This window comes from Vollenhovia emeryi, unplaced genomic scaffold, assembly GCF_000949405.1.
Source record: "Vollenhovia emeryi isolate VEMERY1.0 unplaced genomic scaffold, V.emery_V1.0 DF939289.1, whole genome shotgun sequence".
NCBI classification, from domain to species: domain Eukaryota; kingdom Metazoa; phylum Arthropoda; class Insecta; order Hymenoptera; family Formicidae; genus Vollenhovia; species Vollenhovia emeryi.
In genome coordinates this window covers 233,118-251,425 of record NW_011967077.1, presented here as the reverse complement: position 1 = coordinate 251,425, position 18,308 = coordinate 233,118, and the positions used below count along the sequence as shown (strand labels likewise).

The 18,308-nt window shown below is 36.2% G+C and overlaps 5 protein-coding genes across 7 annotated transcripts; 2 read left to right on the top strand and 3 right to left on the bottom strand.

The window, feature by feature from the left end:
* Nucleotides 1-3,858: 3,858 nt before the first annotated feature.
* Nucleotides 3,859-9,167, bottom strand: LOC105559136 (IQ and AAA domain-containing protein 1). 3 transcript variants are annotated; one of them, XM_012007224.1, is made up of 11 exons: nucleotides 8,983-9,167; nucleotides 8,227-8,886; nucleotides 7,768-7,978; nucleotides 7,278-7,555; nucleotides 6,696-7,005; nucleotides 6,149-6,433; nucleotides 5,720-5,964; nucleotides 4,992-5,279; nucleotides 4,653-4,745; nucleotides 4,447-4,564; nucleotides 3,859-4,368 (listed from the first exon to the last, which is right to left on the bottom strand). In XM_012007224.1, exons 2-11 carry the CDS (start codon nucleotides 8,728-8,730, stop codon nucleotides 4,256-4,258), a joined length of 2,445 nt encoding a protein of 814 aa, XP_011862614.1. In that variant the 5' UTR covers nucleotides 8,731-8,886; nucleotides 8,983-9,167; the 3' UTR covers nucleotides 3,859-4,255. The 3 variants fall into 3 exon arrangements, with proteins under 3 accessions (XP_011862614.1, XP_011862613.1, XP_011862615.1); XM_012007223.1 differs by having other exon boundaries at nucleotides 8,227-9,167; XM_012007225.1 differs by having other exon boundaries at nucleotides 6,212-6,433; nucleotides 8,227-9,167.
* Nucleotides 9,168-9,458: 291 nt separating this feature from the next.
* LOC105559137 (COP9 signalosome complex subunit 3) lies at nucleotides 9,459-12,270 on the top strand. The gene is made up of 4 exons (XM_012007226.1): nucleotides 9,459-9,839; nucleotides 10,013-10,273; nucleotides 10,543-11,267; nucleotides 11,466-12,270. The coding sequence occupies exons 1-4, from the start codon at nucleotides 9,785-9,787 to the stop codon at nucleotides 11,760-11,762; spliced, it is 1,338 nt and encodes a 445-aa protein (XP_011862616.1). The 5' UTR covers nucleotides 9,459-9,784; the 3' UTR covers nucleotides 11,763-12,270.
* On the bottom strand, nucleotides 11,771-13,772 carry LOC105559138 (nicotinamide riboside kinase 1). Its single transcript, XM_012007227.1, has one exon. The coding sequence runs from the start codon at nucleotides 13,434-13,436 to the stop codon at nucleotides 12,864-12,866; it is 573 nt and encodes a 190-aa protein (XP_011862617.1). The 5' UTR covers nucleotides 13,437-13,772; the 3' UTR covers nucleotides 11,771-12,863.
* A 118-nt stretch (nucleotides 13,773-13,890) lies between these two features.
* LOC105559135 (active regulator of SIRT1-like) lies at nucleotides 13,891-15,033 on the bottom strand. The gene is made up of 4 exons (XM_012007222.1): nucleotides 14,811-15,033; nucleotides 14,621-14,719; nucleotides 14,372-14,520; nucleotides 13,891-14,120 (listed from the first exon to the last, which is right to left on the bottom strand). The coding sequence occupies exons 1-4, from the start codon at nucleotides 14,872-14,874 to the stop codon at nucleotides 14,004-14,006; spliced, it is 429 nt and encodes a 142-aa protein (XP_011862612.1). The 5' UTR covers nucleotides 14,875-15,033; the 3' UTR covers nucleotides 13,891-14,003.
* Nucleotides 15,034-15,060: 27 nt separating this feature from the next.
* Nucleotides 15,061-18,299, top strand: LOC105559134 (spermine oxidase). The gene is made up of 3 exons (XM_012007221.1): nucleotides 15,061-15,309; nucleotides 15,842-16,382; nucleotides 16,470-18,299. The coding sequence occupies exons 1-3, from the start codon at nucleotides 15,132-15,134 to the stop codon at nucleotides 17,329-17,331; spliced, it is 1,581 nt and encodes a 526-aa protein (XP_011862611.1). The 5' UTR covers nucleotides 15,061-15,131; the 3' UTR covers nucleotides 17,332-18,299.
* Nucleotides 18,300-18,308: the final 9 nt, after the last annotated feature.

Genomic DNA, 18,308 nt, shown 5'->3' with positions numbered 1-18,308 from the left:
TATTTACCTATGAATCAATTTCATCCAGTCGATCGTTCTCGGATTTGTGAATTAACGTGGATGTAAAAACGAAAAACATGGTTGAACTGGGTTATCAGTTGAGTTTTCAGCTAACTGAGTTTTCCAGATAACGCGAGAGTTAATAAGATGTAACGCGACACGTCAATGTCAAGATTTGAAATGTTTGCAGTCTCGTCTTTCGCGCATTCTTATTCATCTTGTATGTATGCACGGTACAGTCGAGAGCACTGAGGTTGCGACACTTTTTTTTGATAAGTTTACGCGCAAAAAAATTCATCTTACATTATTCATTAGTATAACCAAGAGACAAGCCGGCGAAAGATCTGATCCGACAGCGAGTTAACACGAATCAACTGAATAATCATGTTATTTATTATGGATTTGCCGTGGCATATAAATTTATGTTACACATTGTATACACAAATTTGACAGCACCATGATCACTCACCGCGCATGAGCGCGGACAGTGATTCGCATCTTGAATTTTTTTGCGCGTTCGTAAACTTATAAAAAAAAAAGTGTCGCAACCTCAGTGCTCCCGACTGTACAAGTTTTTGCAAGTTTTGTCTGCGATCAAAAGTCTATGCATTGCAAATCTCGGTTAAAACATCCTGATAAATAGTCTGAATAGCGTCCTCTAAATAGAAATGTTTCTTGAAAATATTTTTCCATTTATTCCATGTAAAGTAATTCAGTAAGATACTTATAAGCACATACGAGCTGTCAAGTGCACACATTTGTGTATTATATATATATATATAATAGTATTGAATATGTGTTCTTTACATTGTGTGTGTTCTCGCACGTATGTGTACTAATAGTATATCGATACGGGTTTCTAATAATTTCGATGAAAGCATACAGTCATTGATGAATTTTCGACTAAAGGAACCTCGAGGAAAAGCATCTAAGGAATATTCAATAATCAACAGAGGAAAATCCTCTATTATGAGAGAGGTTTCTAATATGCTAGATAGCAGGTATTCAATACACCCTTTTTTTCCGCAACCATTACACAATCTAACAATGAATTTTCTACCAAATAGATTTCGCTTCAAGGACAATAAATTGATGGTGGAATCACCTGACGATGCCTATTAATTTAATAGAAACCCCGCTATCCCAAATTAGGATTCTATCTCATAATAGGGGACTTTTACCTATTTATGAAGAGCAAGAAGCATAAAGAGTCTCTATGTCTTTATAAAGATTTAACGCTGTAACGCACTCAAATAGCACAGCTGATTGTTATGAGTTCAAAAAGGACTCGCTTCTTTAAATTCTTTATGAATTAATGTAATCTGTTCAAAGTGAGAACTTGAAGAAAATTTCTTGTCAATGTAAATTTTTATATGGGGTGGAAAAAGAATTTATTTTATAATTCGGGAATTAAAAAAAATTCTTTTTTGATTCTCTGTACCATTTGAGCACGGACGTGTGTTGACTGTAAGTATCCTAATTTACTGTTAGATATTTAAAAAAACAAGTCGATATTAATTCTTTAAATAATAAGAAATCTATTGTTTAAATTAATTTTCATTTATTAATTTCAGCTACAGAAATTTCGTACACACCTTGACTATATGTATAAGAAAAAATATGTGGCAAAACATCGACAAGTAGGAAATTCTAAATAGAAACTTTCACAAAGCTTTTTATCTTTAATCGTTTATAAATTAGAAGCTATTATCGCGAAAATTTCAGTTAAGGAAAGTTTTGAAGTGAGTCTCTTAATTAGACTCTAAAATAAGATTTTAAATTAGTTCACAAATTTGTAATTAAAATTAAAGTTGTTTGTGGTATGCATCTATCTTGCATTGAGAATTAGATGTATCTATAGGTATACATACAATGCGAATCCACATGATTTATGTAATAATTTCGTGAAAAACTGAAAAAACAAATTTAAGTGATATTACTCGACATTAAGTTTAAAATTATGTAAATAAAATGTAAATAAATTTCTTATCATCGCACGGTCTGTGTTGCATAAATGTTGGAAGTGATAATGATATATGATAATAAATTTCATGAATATAGATAAAAACGATACGCTTGACAATAGAAACAATAAGAACAATCTTATGGATATTCTATAAAATCTCGATTTTCTATTACTCATAAAAGACTTACGTTTTGTTTTCTTACAGTTAGAATAAGATAAAGCAAGACAGATAATTCTTAATGAAATAATATGCACGAGATGTAGAATATCTGTTATACATATTGAAAAGGCAAAACTATACTTTGTTAAAAATGTAATTCTCATGCGATTTACTAGAATATTATCCCAAAGTAATAGCCTTGACTAAAATAATAGTCGAATAACAATGCGTTCACAAAAGAAAGTGTCCGAAATAACTTATCGTTGAGCTTAACAAGACCTTTGTGGCATCGTCCAAAGGCAAGCAGGAGGCATCCTATTTAGTACCGCAGATGCCAGTTTGTAAGTGACAACGATACGGATTGTATATGCTGTAATCAAAATCGACGTTGATATCGACAGGGAAATGTCGTGCCGCGACGGAGATCGAGATATAAATAATCGATTATTTGGCATGCAATTTTGTGTGCTCCGTCACGCAATGTATCACGTGGAAGCGATTACGAGAATGAAATCAAACGGGCAAGTCGTGATGGAAAATTATTATCAATTTTCTTCTAAAGATTATTACAAATGTATACAGTTGAAAATAAAAGAATGTTAGTAAATAAAAAATTATTAATAATATATAAAGAATCAAATGTTTTCTACAGAAAGACAACATATTCACGCGCTTTATAGGCAAACAATGTTTATTCTATAGACAATTTATTCCCACGAAGAATTGTACTATCCTATTTTACAGAAAAATAATATGTTTTTTTTCTTTATAAATATATTATTTAAAAAGAACGTTTTCATAAATATATGTACGTATATATTTGCAGATTGATGTACATATATGTCAGTTATTTATTATTTCAAAAAATGCAATCAATGGCGTAATAGTGACTCTTTGACCTGTGACAAAACGCAACGATCATATGTTCACGATTTAATTCGTCAGATAAATGGATACTTCGTAACAGTTAGCGTACCAAAGGAGCAACCTTATCAATCCGGTAGCAATATGAAGAAAATTACATATTTTTATTCTACACTTTCTACATATTAAAAATATATAGAATTATATTCTAATTATATAATAAACTAATATAATTTATATTACAAACTTTAAATACTATTTGTTGCTACGGCTTTCATGCTATAGCTTTCCTCGAATAATCTATAACTGAAAAATGTGCTATATTTTGATTTGTTATTTTTAAATAAAAACTAAAAATATAGGGAAACATTTTGAGTTGTATATTTATTACGATATATTTGCTAATAGAAACAGAAGATTTCAATGTGTTACGTTTGACAATTTTCCTCAAAATTCTGGATATTAATAATAAATGATTATTTATTTGATAACGAAACGATACATGTAATAATACTAAAAATACTATTCATGTTATAGTTTACACTTTAAGTTGGTCTTTTAAATTATTTTCTATCTTCCGAATATTTTCTATCTTCGGAAAAGTTGAAAACAGTTAAAAATTTTTACTACAATGGTTGCGTTTATGGAGACGCTATTAGCGCTGAAAAAGCATCAGTCTACCTTCGTTCACTATATGTATATCCCATATAGCACACAAATGTTGAATCAATTGTTAACAATACGTGTGGAATGACCGTATTCTTGTTGCATTTTATTTTCTCTTCGATTTTTGCCTTCGGTTGTTTTTAAATTATTTTTATCTCTAGTACGATAAAAGTACAATTTTCTTATAACTTACAGATATTAGAAAAATTAGAAATAAATGATTTTGTCTAATTTCAATGAATTTTTACTTTGATTAATTAATACGTCGAATAATGTCTTCGTTCGTCTATTAATTTGGTTGTTCTTTTAATGATTGATTCTCATCTTTGAGAAAAAGTTAGAATAGTTATAATATGTAAGAGCAATATTGCTTCATATAAAGTATTAATTTTGCTATTTTGGACAGCAGAAAATCTGCAAGTTATATAAACAAGATTCGAAACAAACAAAAGCATATTAAAATGTTTTATTTCTCTGTCTCAGTGACTTTTATTACGGTTGTATGATGGATACTTTTTAGGACCATCGATAATGTATCGTATAAAATATAGTTTTGTTAACATATATCTCGTAATGATAGGAGAGCTTTATTATATCCACTATTTCCCTCCTTTTTTCTTTTTCTGCGACTCGTTTGCTTCGTTCAATTTTTCTAGTTCCAATTCCAAAGTTCTTTGTTTCCGTCGACACGTTGGTGTTTTGGAAAACCAAGCTGTAATATTAAATTCCAAGTTCAAGTTCGCTAAAGGTCTAACACTTGCAATTCTAAGCGCTATGCATGACGACAAACCTAGAAACGCATCTTCCTCTTCGCGATATACTGGATCCTTGAAACTCAACGCATTCACCAATTCCGCGTGCGTTAAAGGATGAGCTCGTAATTGTACCATACGCTTTGTAGTCATTATCTGCATCGTAATATGTAATACATGACAAAAGGTTAAATTTAAGATAATATAAGCACTGATAACGATGTTTGTAATTCTGATTATCAACCTCATTGATTGCTGCTAAAATAGTTCCTATTGTGAAACCATCGCACGCTTTGGCTACGGCCGACGTGTCAAATTGTCGACTAATACCCGAATACTAAAAATAAAATTTTTTTATATGTAACAATAAATTATTCATTCCCAGCATAAACTTTGTTTAACAAAATAAAAATCTGCAAGTTATATCAGCAAGATAATAGTTGAGTGCATAATAGTTTCCGTATAATAAATTAAGATTAGGTGATTATTATTGAACGATTAATACATGAATATTAATTAAAGATGATAAATACTTAAAATAGCAATTCATGAAATTGCTATTAAAACACTTTATACTGCTTACTTTGTATAACAAATCTTTCCATATGAAAGATACAGTGCCATAATCCGGTCTAGGAATGTATATGACTTTGTCGTAAGTTTGATACAAGAGTTTTGGATCGCCATCCCAAGGCTTATTAGATGTTCCGATAAACAAAACTCTGTCTTCACTCGTGATATTCTTTACCAGTTTTGGTAAATCTTTTCTCAAACGTTTCGGATCGGTCTTATCCGTTTTTGCTACTTTCTTCACAAACGGCTTTTCCGCGTCGTCCATGAAGATCACTGACGGCTGCAGTAATCGCGATACCTTCGGCAATAGGGAATTACTAGTCGTTAGTACACTTGATACAATATTGTGTACGTTCAACTTATAGACAGAAGATTACTTAGATATCTTGACTGGTCGAACTTAAACTTTTATAAGAATCGAATATCAACTGTACTGAAACAGAAATGAATAATCATCTCAATCAATGAATAATAATCGGTCTCAAGCCCTTCCCTTCCTCGAGCTTCCTGCCTTTCCCGCTTGAAATAACTAATAAGTCTTGATACAAATACTCCATTGCTATGATTTTAATGTGTGACAATTTTTGAAAAACGAATGATTATCCGGATTACAGTATGGTGCATTAATTCGATTCGTGTCGTATCGAGATAAAAAGCATCGATGTTAAATAATGGAGTAATTTTTGTCCATTCCTAATTATTATCCAAAGCACAAGTCTCTAGAGCCTTAGTACGAACCTTTGAGATCAGATGAACGAGCATAATCAAACCCGACTTGCCGGGATACTTGCCAGCAATATTCGCCGGCGTAATATCAAAGAGCGTAGCTCCAAGTTCCGTACAGATCGCGTTCACCAAGAGCTTTTTGCCGCTGCCATGTGGACCGGCTATCAGAACTGATCTCACGAGAGGTGTGAGTTCTCTCAGAGTTTCATTACCCAACGGAAGTATACAGTACTCGGCGATCAGTTGCCTTATGTCGCCTAATGTAATTTAATTCATTACTACAAAAGATGTTCCCAATTGGGATTTGGAAATATTTCGACGACAAATCTTTTGGAAAATTTTGGAAACAATTTTCTCCAATGAAAAAATATCGGAAGAAACATTTTTATTTGTTAATAAAATAATAATTAAATTTGTTTATGTTATGCTATTTAAATGTACCGAGTGTTGGGAGCGGATCTTTCTCCTTCATACGAAGATCGTGGTTCGCGAAGGACTTTTCACCTTTAAACTCGTTTAGTGAAACTTGATGATGAAGCTTAATAATTCCTTGTGTGAGGAGCTCTTCGAAAAGGGACTCGGTCGTTCTGTCGGGTGTTAGATCTTTCTCCTTCTTTCTCTTATTCTTCTTTCCGCTTCTGCGAACCCTTTTTTGAGGTTTCTTGGCGCGTTTTCCTTTGAAACCTTTGTCTCTATCTAACGCAAGCTGAAGAGCCTCTATGTCACCTAATCGTAATATCATATTACGTTGTTACTAGTACAAATGTCGAAACAAAATTCGTCGTGTTAATCTGAATAAACATAATCTCAACATAGCAGCTTCTTTGCTTTGTATAATACACATAATTTGTTTGTAATGCCTTGTAATAATTTTTAACCAGTATAACAGGATGAGTTATTACATCGAATATTGCAATAAAAGGTAGGGAGAAAAGAGTTTGTTTTTCATTGAATTTCTTCTTTTCTTGAGAAATATAGTTTTATCTACCTCTCATCGCCTGATCCACGACTACTCTGACCTGGTCTTCGATTTCCCTTGTCTTTTCCGCTTCTATTATATCGCGATATGGCAATTGCATCGGGTTCGCTGATTCGTCCTTGTCCTTCCAAACATCCTGATACTCTTGATTCGCGTGAATCAATTCCGGCAGAAAGTTAGAGGGGACAGGTTTGAATCCTAAATCCGTCTCGTCCTCTGACTGCTCCGTTTCGCTGTCTTTCTTCGATTTTGAACGTTTCGATTTTTTTGACTCCTTGGACGATACCGCCGTGGACTTACTTACGGTACTTTCGGTACCCTGTGACAAAAATTATGCTAAGAACTTAAGTCTGCCGTAACACTTTGTACATAGAAATTAAACGTTCGCATATGAAGAAGAGAGGACAGAAAATAGCAGAAAACAGAATTTGTTCTTTTCTACGTGAACCTCTACCCCCACTGCTCAAATAAAGGCAAACGCTCGGTCTAGATATATTATGTCTATGCGTCAAGCTGATCGGAAAACAGTAGAATTTGATCACTGAAACTATACGACTTGAAAATGACTATACATATCGCGCGATACTTTACCTGCCTGCTGAAAATGATACGCGAACCTCCGCTTTCGACAGATGGTAAGTCAGGTATCTTTCCAGTTTGTTGAAAATAAGTGTCGATCCAACTTCGAATCTCACTCCTTATGTTTTCTTCCATAATAGCGCTTCTCTTCTTGCGAATTCTCTCCGTGGCCTCTAGAATCAAGTTTTCGTATTGCCGTTGAAAATCCACCTGCTTTTCGTACCTCTGCTGTTTCAGTCTCTCCGCTTGCCTGGCGCTCTCAGTCACCACTTGACTAGGCTGTAGCATTCCTTTGGACATGATTGACACTTTGACACATGAATCGAATAAAACACGCAGCAACTTGAAATCAACGACCACTCGTGCATGCAGAACCGGATTTTTATTTTTCTCTTTTCTTTCTTCATTTTTCGAAAGACAACAGCTAGACTAGAGAAATTCATTACGATTGGATAAATTTAGCAAAATATATTGCGCCATACGTTGCGATTTTCTTTCTTACCTATAAGTAACATTTCCTCGAGACGCCTCTTGCGAATGTAACATCTAGTGATATATCCTTTCCATACTTTTTGAATTTTCAGTGCCGCGAGCTTCTCGCTCTCTTCATCCTTTTCCTGCACTTCTGGCTTGGTAGTCGATCTTTCCTTCATTTCGCCAACTTCTTTCATAAATTGGTACCGCAGTCTACCTTGTCTCGCTCGTTCGTGAGCCTGAAGTATTGAAGCTTACGGTTGATTTGGAACGTCTTTTAGATTTCAAATACATATACATATGTATGAAAGCGTGTACCGTCGATGGATGCGAGATGGTGTTTGATATCTTAGTAAACATAGATATTGAATAAATACTTAAATTAAAGAAATACATCCGTGAGATGGGATTGGTGTTTGGAGCTACAGCTTTTTCGGAAGCGCGACTGTAAGCAAGAGTCTGAATTTTGTCGTAGCGCCGCTAATACCTGAATAAGTCGTACAGCCTGAGACTCTGTAATCTTTATGGGCAGGGCGATCTCGTGAAACGCGCCCAGATTACGGAGCGTGTCCTCTATGAATCTCCGTCTCGCTTCGATCTCGGCGATTCGATCGCGTCTGTAGTACCTCGGTACGCGGATCTCGGCCTCCTGCGGCGTGACGCCGCACTCGATCAGCACGTCGTCGTAGTAGCTGTGCTCCGAGAGATCGATGTTGACTAATTGATGCTTCAACTCCAACACTCTGCCCAGAGTGGCGTTTAACAATCTCTTGAGCAGTAGGCGCTTCTGAGGCTGTATCACTTGATCGTAACATCGCTCGAGTTTATTACACGTAAGGATATATTTCACGTAGAACGTCGCGACGACGTCGTGCGCCTTACTACGCTCCTTTTGGGGCTTTGCACCCTGAAGCACCGTGTCCGCCTGTATCGTCTCCGCGAGCGACACTTGGGCCGCTCTCCAAAGCTCGTCGTATGTCGCGTTCGACATTCTCCGACGGGAGTGTCCGGGAGATCGAGCACAACTATTACCCCGTACGTTATTTCAATTGTTAGCCGTGGATAATCGATCGTCGGCTACCTGGCAACAGAATTATTGGCTGGGATGGGATTGCGTTGTTTATCGATCGCTGTTGATGGCGTACAGCTGAAAGGAATTATCCAATTTATATTGGACGTCTCACGGCCGTTAATGGTAGATTCCTCAAATCATTTCGAGACGAAAATCCCAATACTAAAGTACCATAATAGCTTTTAAATGAAAAGTGTTCAAATTGTTGACCTATTCATCTTTTCAAGCGCATCTTCTAGGTTAGAAGACGTGTTGTATGTACGTATAGCTACTACATAAAGGACAGCTGACTCGTCCGCCATCTTGGAGCCCAAACGTTTGACTTTGACAAATGCATTTCGGCACAAGATATGAATTTCTTGTTCTAAATTAATTGTTAATAAAATTCAAATTACGTCTTCGTTTTTGGAAAGCTATATTTTTATTTATTTACAAATTAAATTAATAATATAGCTTTAATAATTAATTAAAAATATAGCTTTCCAAAAACAAAAACGTAATTGCGACGTTTTGGCGCTACAGAAGTTGGAAAATGTCAACTTTTCGAGCCTTGAACTAACATGACGTCACAAAATCGTCTCTCTCTCTCTCTCTCTCTCCGTCACTGCGTCTGCGCAGAAACGCATGCTGTACAAGTGACATAAAAAATTTATTAAAGCTTTGCTTGGATTGTTAAGATGGTTGCTACCAGAGTAACTCAAGTTGATGAAAGATTCACGTGTACAATCATTGTTTATGTGCATCTTTGAATATATTGTTTGAAAATGTATCGTTATTCTCCATAAGTTTTAAGATAGACGAAAACTTTTGAACTTGACTGTACGACAAAGATAGATTTCAGTAGTTGTACCTCTGTTTGAAAACGTCATTGCTGAGCCGAATGTGGCCGAATGTTAGCTCGCGAATGTAATTTCCGTAAGTAGGCAATCGTGAAACGTTGAGCGAAAGTGATGATAAGAGAATATCTGCAGTAATGGCATCGGCATTGGAGCAATTTGTAAATAACGTTCGAACGCTTTCGAAGCAAGGTATGGCAGAGTCCTGGCTATTGCTAAATCGCACAACTTAACCTCAAAATAGCAAAGAGCGAGACGAATCATAGAGAATTTCTCTGGAAGAAAATTCTCTTTGTATATTTAGCTTTGTATCTATAAACGCTTGGATAAGAAAAGAATTTGATATAACCTGTTTGCATGTACAGGCAATTTTAGGGAACTGTATGACATCATAAGTAAAAGCGTGGAGGTATTAACGAAGAATGGGCAGCACTTGGACAATGTTTTGGAAACGTTGGATCTGCAGCAACACTCGTTAGGTATCCTGGCGGTGCTCTGCGCCAAATTTTCGCTGCCCATTCCTAACGGTGGAAGTAATCCCGATGCACATAAACTCTTGTTCAATCAAGTCCAGGAGTTTATTATCGGCTGTAATGGAGAGCAAGTTAGATTTGCACCCGATACATGTAAGGCTTTTCGTTACAAGTTTAATTTCACTACAACTCTAAATGCGTCGTCTACAATGCCTGGAGTAAGAGAGTAAGAATAGCTTTTGGTGTAACAAAGCTAAGGTACAGGCAGAATTTTTCCATTATACCATGCTTATTGCACGTATCGTGGGCGATGAATTTACATTGGTTAATTTCAACTGGCCCATTCATTTTTCTCATTAAATAAGATTTTCCAAATTGAGTTATATTTATTAGATGCGACGTTAATAAAACCCTTTTTACAGACGCAGACTTGTGTCACCTGTTTACACAGAGCTTAGTTGAGTCGAAAACACCGTTACGTGGAATCGAATTGTTACGCCGCTCCATACGCAAGATACAACTCTTCGACAGTCAGCTGACATCGATACACGCGGATCTTTGCCAGTTGTGTCTTCTGTCCAAGTGTTTTAAACCGGCGCTCGAATTTCTCGACATAGATGTCACCGGCATTAGCCAGGAAGGAGGGCAATTTGACTCGAAATATTTCCTATTGTACTATTATTATGGCGGCATGATATATACAGCATTAAAGAATTATGATCGGGCATTATATTTCTTCGAAGTGTGCGTGACGACCCCCGCAATGGCAGTTAGCTACATCATGCTGGAGGCCTACAAAAAGTACATTTTGATCTCGCTGATATTGCATGGCAAAGTGTTAAATCTGCCGAGATATACGAGCCAGGTGATCAACAGATACATCAAGCCGTTGAGCCAGCAATATCAGGAACTGGCTACGGCCTACCTGGTTAATAGCTGCGAAGAAGTACAGAACAATATCACCAAGTATCAACAAGTATTTGTGAGGGATCACAACCTGGGACTTGTCAAACAGGTGCTCGCTTTCTTGTATAAGAAAAATATACAAAGGCTCACCAAGACTTTCCTCACGCTTAGCCTAAGTGATGTTGCGAGCAGAGTTCAGTTGTCGGGACCTGCCGAAGCGGAAAAATACATCTTGAACATGGTGAGTTCTGTCGTTGTGCAATATGAAACAAATATGATATATTAACTAATGACAATAATTATTAAGATATTCTCTCTTGTCTTCTCTCTCTCTCTCTCTCTCTCTATGTTAAAACTCAATTCAAGTGGAAGACAACATTTTATTCTTTGTTAATTTATAAGTGAAATTTTTCTCATAGCTATCTGTTTGTATTCTCAGATTGAAGATGGCGAAATTTTTGCGACTATTAATCAAAAAGATGGTATGGTAGTATTTCACGACGATCCTGAAAAATATAATTCACCGCAAATGCTTGCAAATTTTGAGAAGGAAATGGCAGCCTGCACAGAACTAGATAAACGAGTACTAGAGATGGAAGAGGAAGTTGTCCTAACCCCACAATACGTTCGAAAAGCTTGCGGGCAAAACGATCAAGACGATCAAGCCGCTGGACCTGCACCGACAAACGTCACAAACGCGCAAGGTCAAATTAAACAAAATACCTACTCTATGTAACAGATATATGTCGTTGTGTGTTATCTTTATTAAAAATTAATGAGAAATCACAAAAATCTTGTTGAGAGTCAAGACTTCAATATCTGAAAGCTTGTTTTTGGAATAACGATAGTAATTAGGGAAATATTTTTGCGACTTGGGCATCGCCTATTTTGTAAACAATTTATGAATAAGAATTTTTTTATACATATATAATATAGGTTGAATTAAGTTATAACGAGGTACATGTACATATACGTTACAGAGATTTTATTTTATTATTTATATAATAGTACAGACTGATGAGATATACTGTAATATTATTATTCACAATTTATCTTCGCAAAATAGCAATCGTACAAAATCATGTATTTATTAAAGTCTCTGTAACATATAACTTGAAACTAAGTTTATACATATAAATCCGTGATGATTCGTACGAAATAGTTAGCTTCTTTGAAGTAAGCTTCTAACGTCATGCCCATTGTTGTTATAAAAAAATAATAAATGATTCATTTTGTACAAGATAGTCCCAAATTGCTAGTCAACTTGTATGTCCATAACTTGGTAAAAATGTCCAGAAGGCTTACATGCTACAACTATGGAAATTAATATACAGCAATAATTTTGTTGCAAATTATTGCACCTCTAATATTACTTAAGGCACAAAAGATTCAGATTTTCATGCATGTGTACGCATAAACATATATAAGTTGATTGGTAAACATTATATGAAACGTTAAAAGTAAACACTTATTTAAGAAAAAAAATCTTTATGGAAAAGTATCAGAAAGGAGCTTATAATTATTGAAAACTTTCAAATTGCGATATTAAATAACTTCACAAGGTCCACTTCAATTTTTACTTCTTTCGGAATGCATAAAAGAACACTACTCTTCTTTTTTTTGTTTTGTTTCAGACTGATGATACTTGTATACAATTTGAACTTAATCATAAACAGAGTTACATTCATTTTAAACCGAGGATTAAACCCATGGACGTAGTATAAATGGAACCATCATACGCTCTATGAACTGGTCAAGCCAGAATAACCGAGTGAGACAGAGTGCATGGTGGGTCCATTTATACTACGTCCATGATTAAATAAGAGGAGTTACATTCTTAAGATAGTAATTTACTAATTTCTTTGGAAACCATTTCAAAAATTTCTTTCACATCCTTGGATCCATCGATGAATGTTACGGTCTCGTGTATCTCGTTTCGTACAATTTCATTTTTGTACTTGATAAATTCGGGCCATACTATTTTGTCAAAATATCCTGGTACATCAGGCGGCTCGTATATACGATCTTTTCTTCGTTCCCAACACTGCTCCTTCGTCAACAATAACAAGTATTTAAAGTCACACAAATCTGTGATGGCTTTATGTTTAAAAAGCAAAAAACCATCCAATATCAGTAGCATCTTCGAATCCGTCCCATTTTTCCCGGGAGATTCAAGTATCTTTGTCACGTCCGAATACATCTTCTCCATATCCAGGCTCGTTATCAATTCCCAATTGATGTGACTTAATTCCTGTATCTTAACGTGACGTGGATCGTCCAGTTGCAAAAAGTAATCGTCTTGGCGCAACATAATAGATGTTGGAAAATTGTCGTGGATCTTGTCAGCCAATGTACTTTTTCCACTACAAGTTGCTCCAGATATACCAACGACAAACCACTGTTTCGACATTTTTAATTTGTCAGTTCCGTAGCAGTGCTCAACGTGATATAGAAACGAGTTTACTCTACTAGATAATTCAGCGTGTGGAATGATGCAGCATCATGTAGTTATATAACAAATATCCCACCGTTACGGCACTCATATAGTTGTATGTACGGGTATTACACAACGCAACGTATATGATGACACGTTACAATGATAACTATGCCACTGTACGTTTTGATAACTTGCTGCTAAATTGCTACTCCACTTTTTCTATTTTATGGAACAAATATGGTTTTACATGATACATGGTAAAGACTATCAAACCACCGATAAAAATTAGTCCGAGACTCGCGGGAATTATCAGGGCCAGATTATGCGAGTAAAAAAGAGATCTCAATCTATCGTCGTCGACGAACGGCAGGCCAATTACCCACACAGTATAGTACAGAAACAAGACAAATGTCGATATTAATATCGCTTTTCCTTTTTGACGATCGCTGTCGAACATTCTTAAGCGTTTCTATTATATTTTAATAGAATTGTCGGCTTGTACATTCTGCTATTTCTTACAATTCGATGTCACTATCGATATCATTCAACATACTCTTGTTCAAATTTCTTGAAATCTTCTTCCGTGAAAGCTGTTTCTTCCGATTTCTTAGGTTTCTCTTGTTGAATGTATCGTCGTCCTACAGCACGTTGCAACAGCTAAAAAATATATTATTTTGTGGATTAATTAAGAATATTCCACGAATTTACAAAAATTATCATTTTTCTAGAACCTCAACTGGTCAAATTTTCTTATTATACATTACATCTTAAAAGTATTAAATGCAGTAATGTAGAATACAAATGCAACAGATCAAAACTCTAAAAGAGAGAAGCGAAATGGTATTTATAAAAGGTGTGAGAAGTGCAAGGTTAACAAGTTTATATAAAACATGATTAATTTCTCGTACGTTATTCGTCGTTTCAGGATTTATCTGACTTTTACTAAGTAAAAGGAGTCGTTGTACATTTTCGTCGGTAGAATCTTTTTGAGTAGCTAAACGTTTCTGAGCCTCGTAAACAGTAGTTCTGCTAGATCGACCCAAAATAGTACCGAGATCTAGAAAAAGAAAGCAATGATTTTATGTTACCTCTCACATATGATTTATAATCTATAATTATATGGAAAAAAAAACAAAGTAAATTCCATATGAGATAACCTGTCTTGTCGTTTTCAGAGACGATCCTGTGTCTAGTAGGAATCAGGTCCAAAATGCCTTTATATCTAATATCCTTACGTTTCTTCTTCTTCCTTTGTTCTGTAAGTTGTCATTTCGAATAAATATCTCTGTGCATTTTGATTCTGTAAATATACGTAACACAAAACACGTGCTGTTTCAACAAACTAACCTTTCTGCAAATTTTTCTCGTATCCCAATAATTCTAAGCTCTTGTGTACGAGTGAATTAGACATCTCTCTAAATCTAAAAAGTCCCGATACTGCAACTTAATTTTTATAATAGTGCGGATTACTCGTTAAATCAGCAAAGAACATTATCGACGGAATTACTCGGAAATCCGTGAGACAGCTAATGGACACAGGCGACAGGCCATAATTGGAGAAAAGAGAATATCCCTAGTGTGGCCCCAATATATGATGGCGCACGCGCGCGTTGATTACAGCTGTGAGAGAGCTGCTGTGACAGCCGACATCGCTCATATGTAACAAACATGGCGGAGTCTACGAACAATTCGGAGGATGACCGACTGTCATGTAAGATCTTGATTATCGGTGCCGGTATGGCTGGATTGTCGGCGGCGTCTCATTTGTTGAAGAACAGCGAGACGGATTTCCTTATAGTCGAAGCGCGCGGACGTACAGGTGGACGAATCATCGCGGCGCAAGTCGGTACGATCAGCCTAACCTCTCCTTATCTTAACAAGTTTAACTCGTTTCTAAATTTATTTCCTCTGTGATATAACAGTCGACCGAATCTAGAATTGTAGCCGTAATTATACGTTAGGACGCTTAAAATCACCATTCACTTGTGTAACATTTCTACATGTACCAATTCTTGTCAATTATGTGATGAATAAATGTGGAATCGGTACTTTTAGAAGACGTATATGTACGTCTGCTTTTCGGAGTAAATATCTTTAGATGGATTTTGTAAGATCGGAAGGTACAACTTTGACGTGTAAGCAGAAAAATTGAATTGTATCCGGAAAAAAAGACAATATTTGTAACGATCCTTAGTCACGAAATTTTTGGTCAATTGTATACTTGATTATTTTTCCAATTAAAGCTAACTTAATGTAAAAGTGTAAAACGACAGAGTATCCTGCATAGAAGCAGAATGAGGTGTTGTAACTAGCATTAACTTAAGAACATGATAGAATACGGAATAAAAAAAGTCTCTTTTTCCATCCATCTTATTTAGGCAACGATAAAGTTGAGTTAGGAGCAAACTGGATTCATGGAGTGTTAGGTAATCCCATGTTTGAGTTGGCGATGGCCAACGGTTTAATAGACATTGTGCACGTGCCGAAACCTCATAAAGTAGTGGCAGCGTTGGAAGATGGGAAACAGTTGCCGTTTCCCGTGTTGCGAGAGATTTACGAGGCTTACGTATGCTTTTTGAGACGATGCGAAGAATACTTTTTGAGCACGTACAGTCCGCCAGATGGTATAACTAGCGTAGGGGCGCACATCGCCCTGGAAGCAGAGATATATCTGTCGTCTCTACCACCTGAACAACGAAGAATAAGACAACTGATCTTTGACTGTTTACTCAAGAGAGAAACCTGCGTCACAGGCTGCGACAGCATGGACGATGTGGATCTCCTGGAAATGGGCTCCTACGACGAGCTTCAAGGCGGTAATATCAGTCTTCCTACCGGGTATAGCGCTATATTGGAGCCGGTTTCGAAACACATACCAAAGGATCGTATTCTTACGAAGCATGCTGTAACAAAGATTAGGTGAATTTCTACCGAATTATGTATTCGTATACAAGGAAATACATCTTGACACACCTGTAATAAAGGTGTAATATTCATTTCTTTTAGGTGGCAGAAACCAAAGTGCTGCCAGGACGATGTCGACCTTCTGGGAAAATCTGATTCTAAATCGAATAGCCTTATAGAAGTACAATGTGAAAATGGAAAGAAGATCACCGCGGAGCATGTAGTATGTACATTACCGTTGGGCGTTTTGAAAAGGACAGCTCAGGATATGTTCGAACCGTCGTTACCCGCATACAAACTCGACGCAATAAACAGACTAATGTTCGGTACAGTGAATAAAATATTTCTCGAGTACGAACGTCCTTTCTTAAATCCCGGTGTATCGGAAGTGATGCTCCTCTGGGACGACGAGCGATTATCCGAAACGGAGAAGTGGGACATCAGTAAGACCTGGTTTAGGAAGATATATTCCTTCATCAAGATCTCGGACACGCTGCTGCTCGGTTGGATCTCCGGTCGCGCCGCGGAATATATAGAAGAACTAAGTACCACTGAAGTAGCAGATGTGTGCACGACGATCCTGCGGCGATTCCTAAACGATCCCTTCGTACCAACCCCGAAGAACTGTGTGCGCACCACATGGCATTCTCAATCGTACACGCGAGGTTCTTACACCGCAATGGCTGTCGGAGCGAGTCAACTGGATATCAAGAGTTTGGCCGAGCCGTTGGTTCAAGAGAAAACGGAAGACGAGACGGACGAACCGATCAAAATTCTCGTGGCGTTTGCGGGCGAACATACCCATTCCTCGTTCTACAGTACCGTACATGGGGCGTACCTGACTGGTCGAACAGCGGCTGAATTACTATTGGGCACCAAACAATGTGAGAAGCACGCGCTGAGTCTTAGTTGCGAAGATACTAGCGATCTCAGTTCGTGGATACAAGGCATTTCTTTAAATTAATGTTCAACGAAGAAAATGTGTCGTGATTGAAGACATTTATAGACCTATTTAGCCAATATACATACGCGTGCAATTTACGTTTGTGCGATTGTTTCCTTTTTGTAAATACTGTAGTGAAACAATTGTCATTTTACATCATCATGTACATAATGGTGCTTCTTCAGATTTTAAGACTTTACAATTACATGTGGGACGACATGTGCATTTATAATATTTTAGTTAAGGAATAACGAAAGAAGCTTACCGAAATTGTATATTAGTAACATTGTACGACGATGTTGCGAATGCCGTGAATGACAGGAATACATTCGACGAAAATATTTACGTTTCGATGTGAGAATGTTTGTAAAATGATGACGAATAACGGTACGTGTTCATGCAAGCGTTTATCTTATAAAGCGATATTATGTTATTTGCTAAAAACTCGTGTAGATAATATTAAATCGAATTAAAAGACAAGCCTAAGTATTTGCGCAAAATATAATGACATTTCTAACGATAGGTCTTTTTGTGTGTACGCACGCGCGTGTGTTGGTATACACATGGTCAGTTGTTGAGATTTATAATCAATTCCCTCTTTGATAGTGAATCGTACATATACTTTTTATTCTTCATTTGCTCGTACGCGTTTATTTTCAGATGCAAATTACTCGTTTGCTTAACTTTCTTATTATCACCTATTTACATATTGTACTTACCGTTTTGTAAAAGAAAATACTGGGTCGACTTAATCTAGTCATTAAGATGAAGATATAAAAAGAATAACGCGATGCTAAAACAGTTTTACAAAGTAGAACAGGTATTTATTTAAGTTTTCAGATGCAATTATGTGCCATAGATTGAGTATTAACCTTTAAAATATTACGCGAAAGAAGAATAGGAAACATCTTTTTCAAATAGCCCAATTGTAACATGCATATGTGAATTCACAAAATTAATTAAAATAAAAGTCATTATTTATTAATGAATGTCGTGCT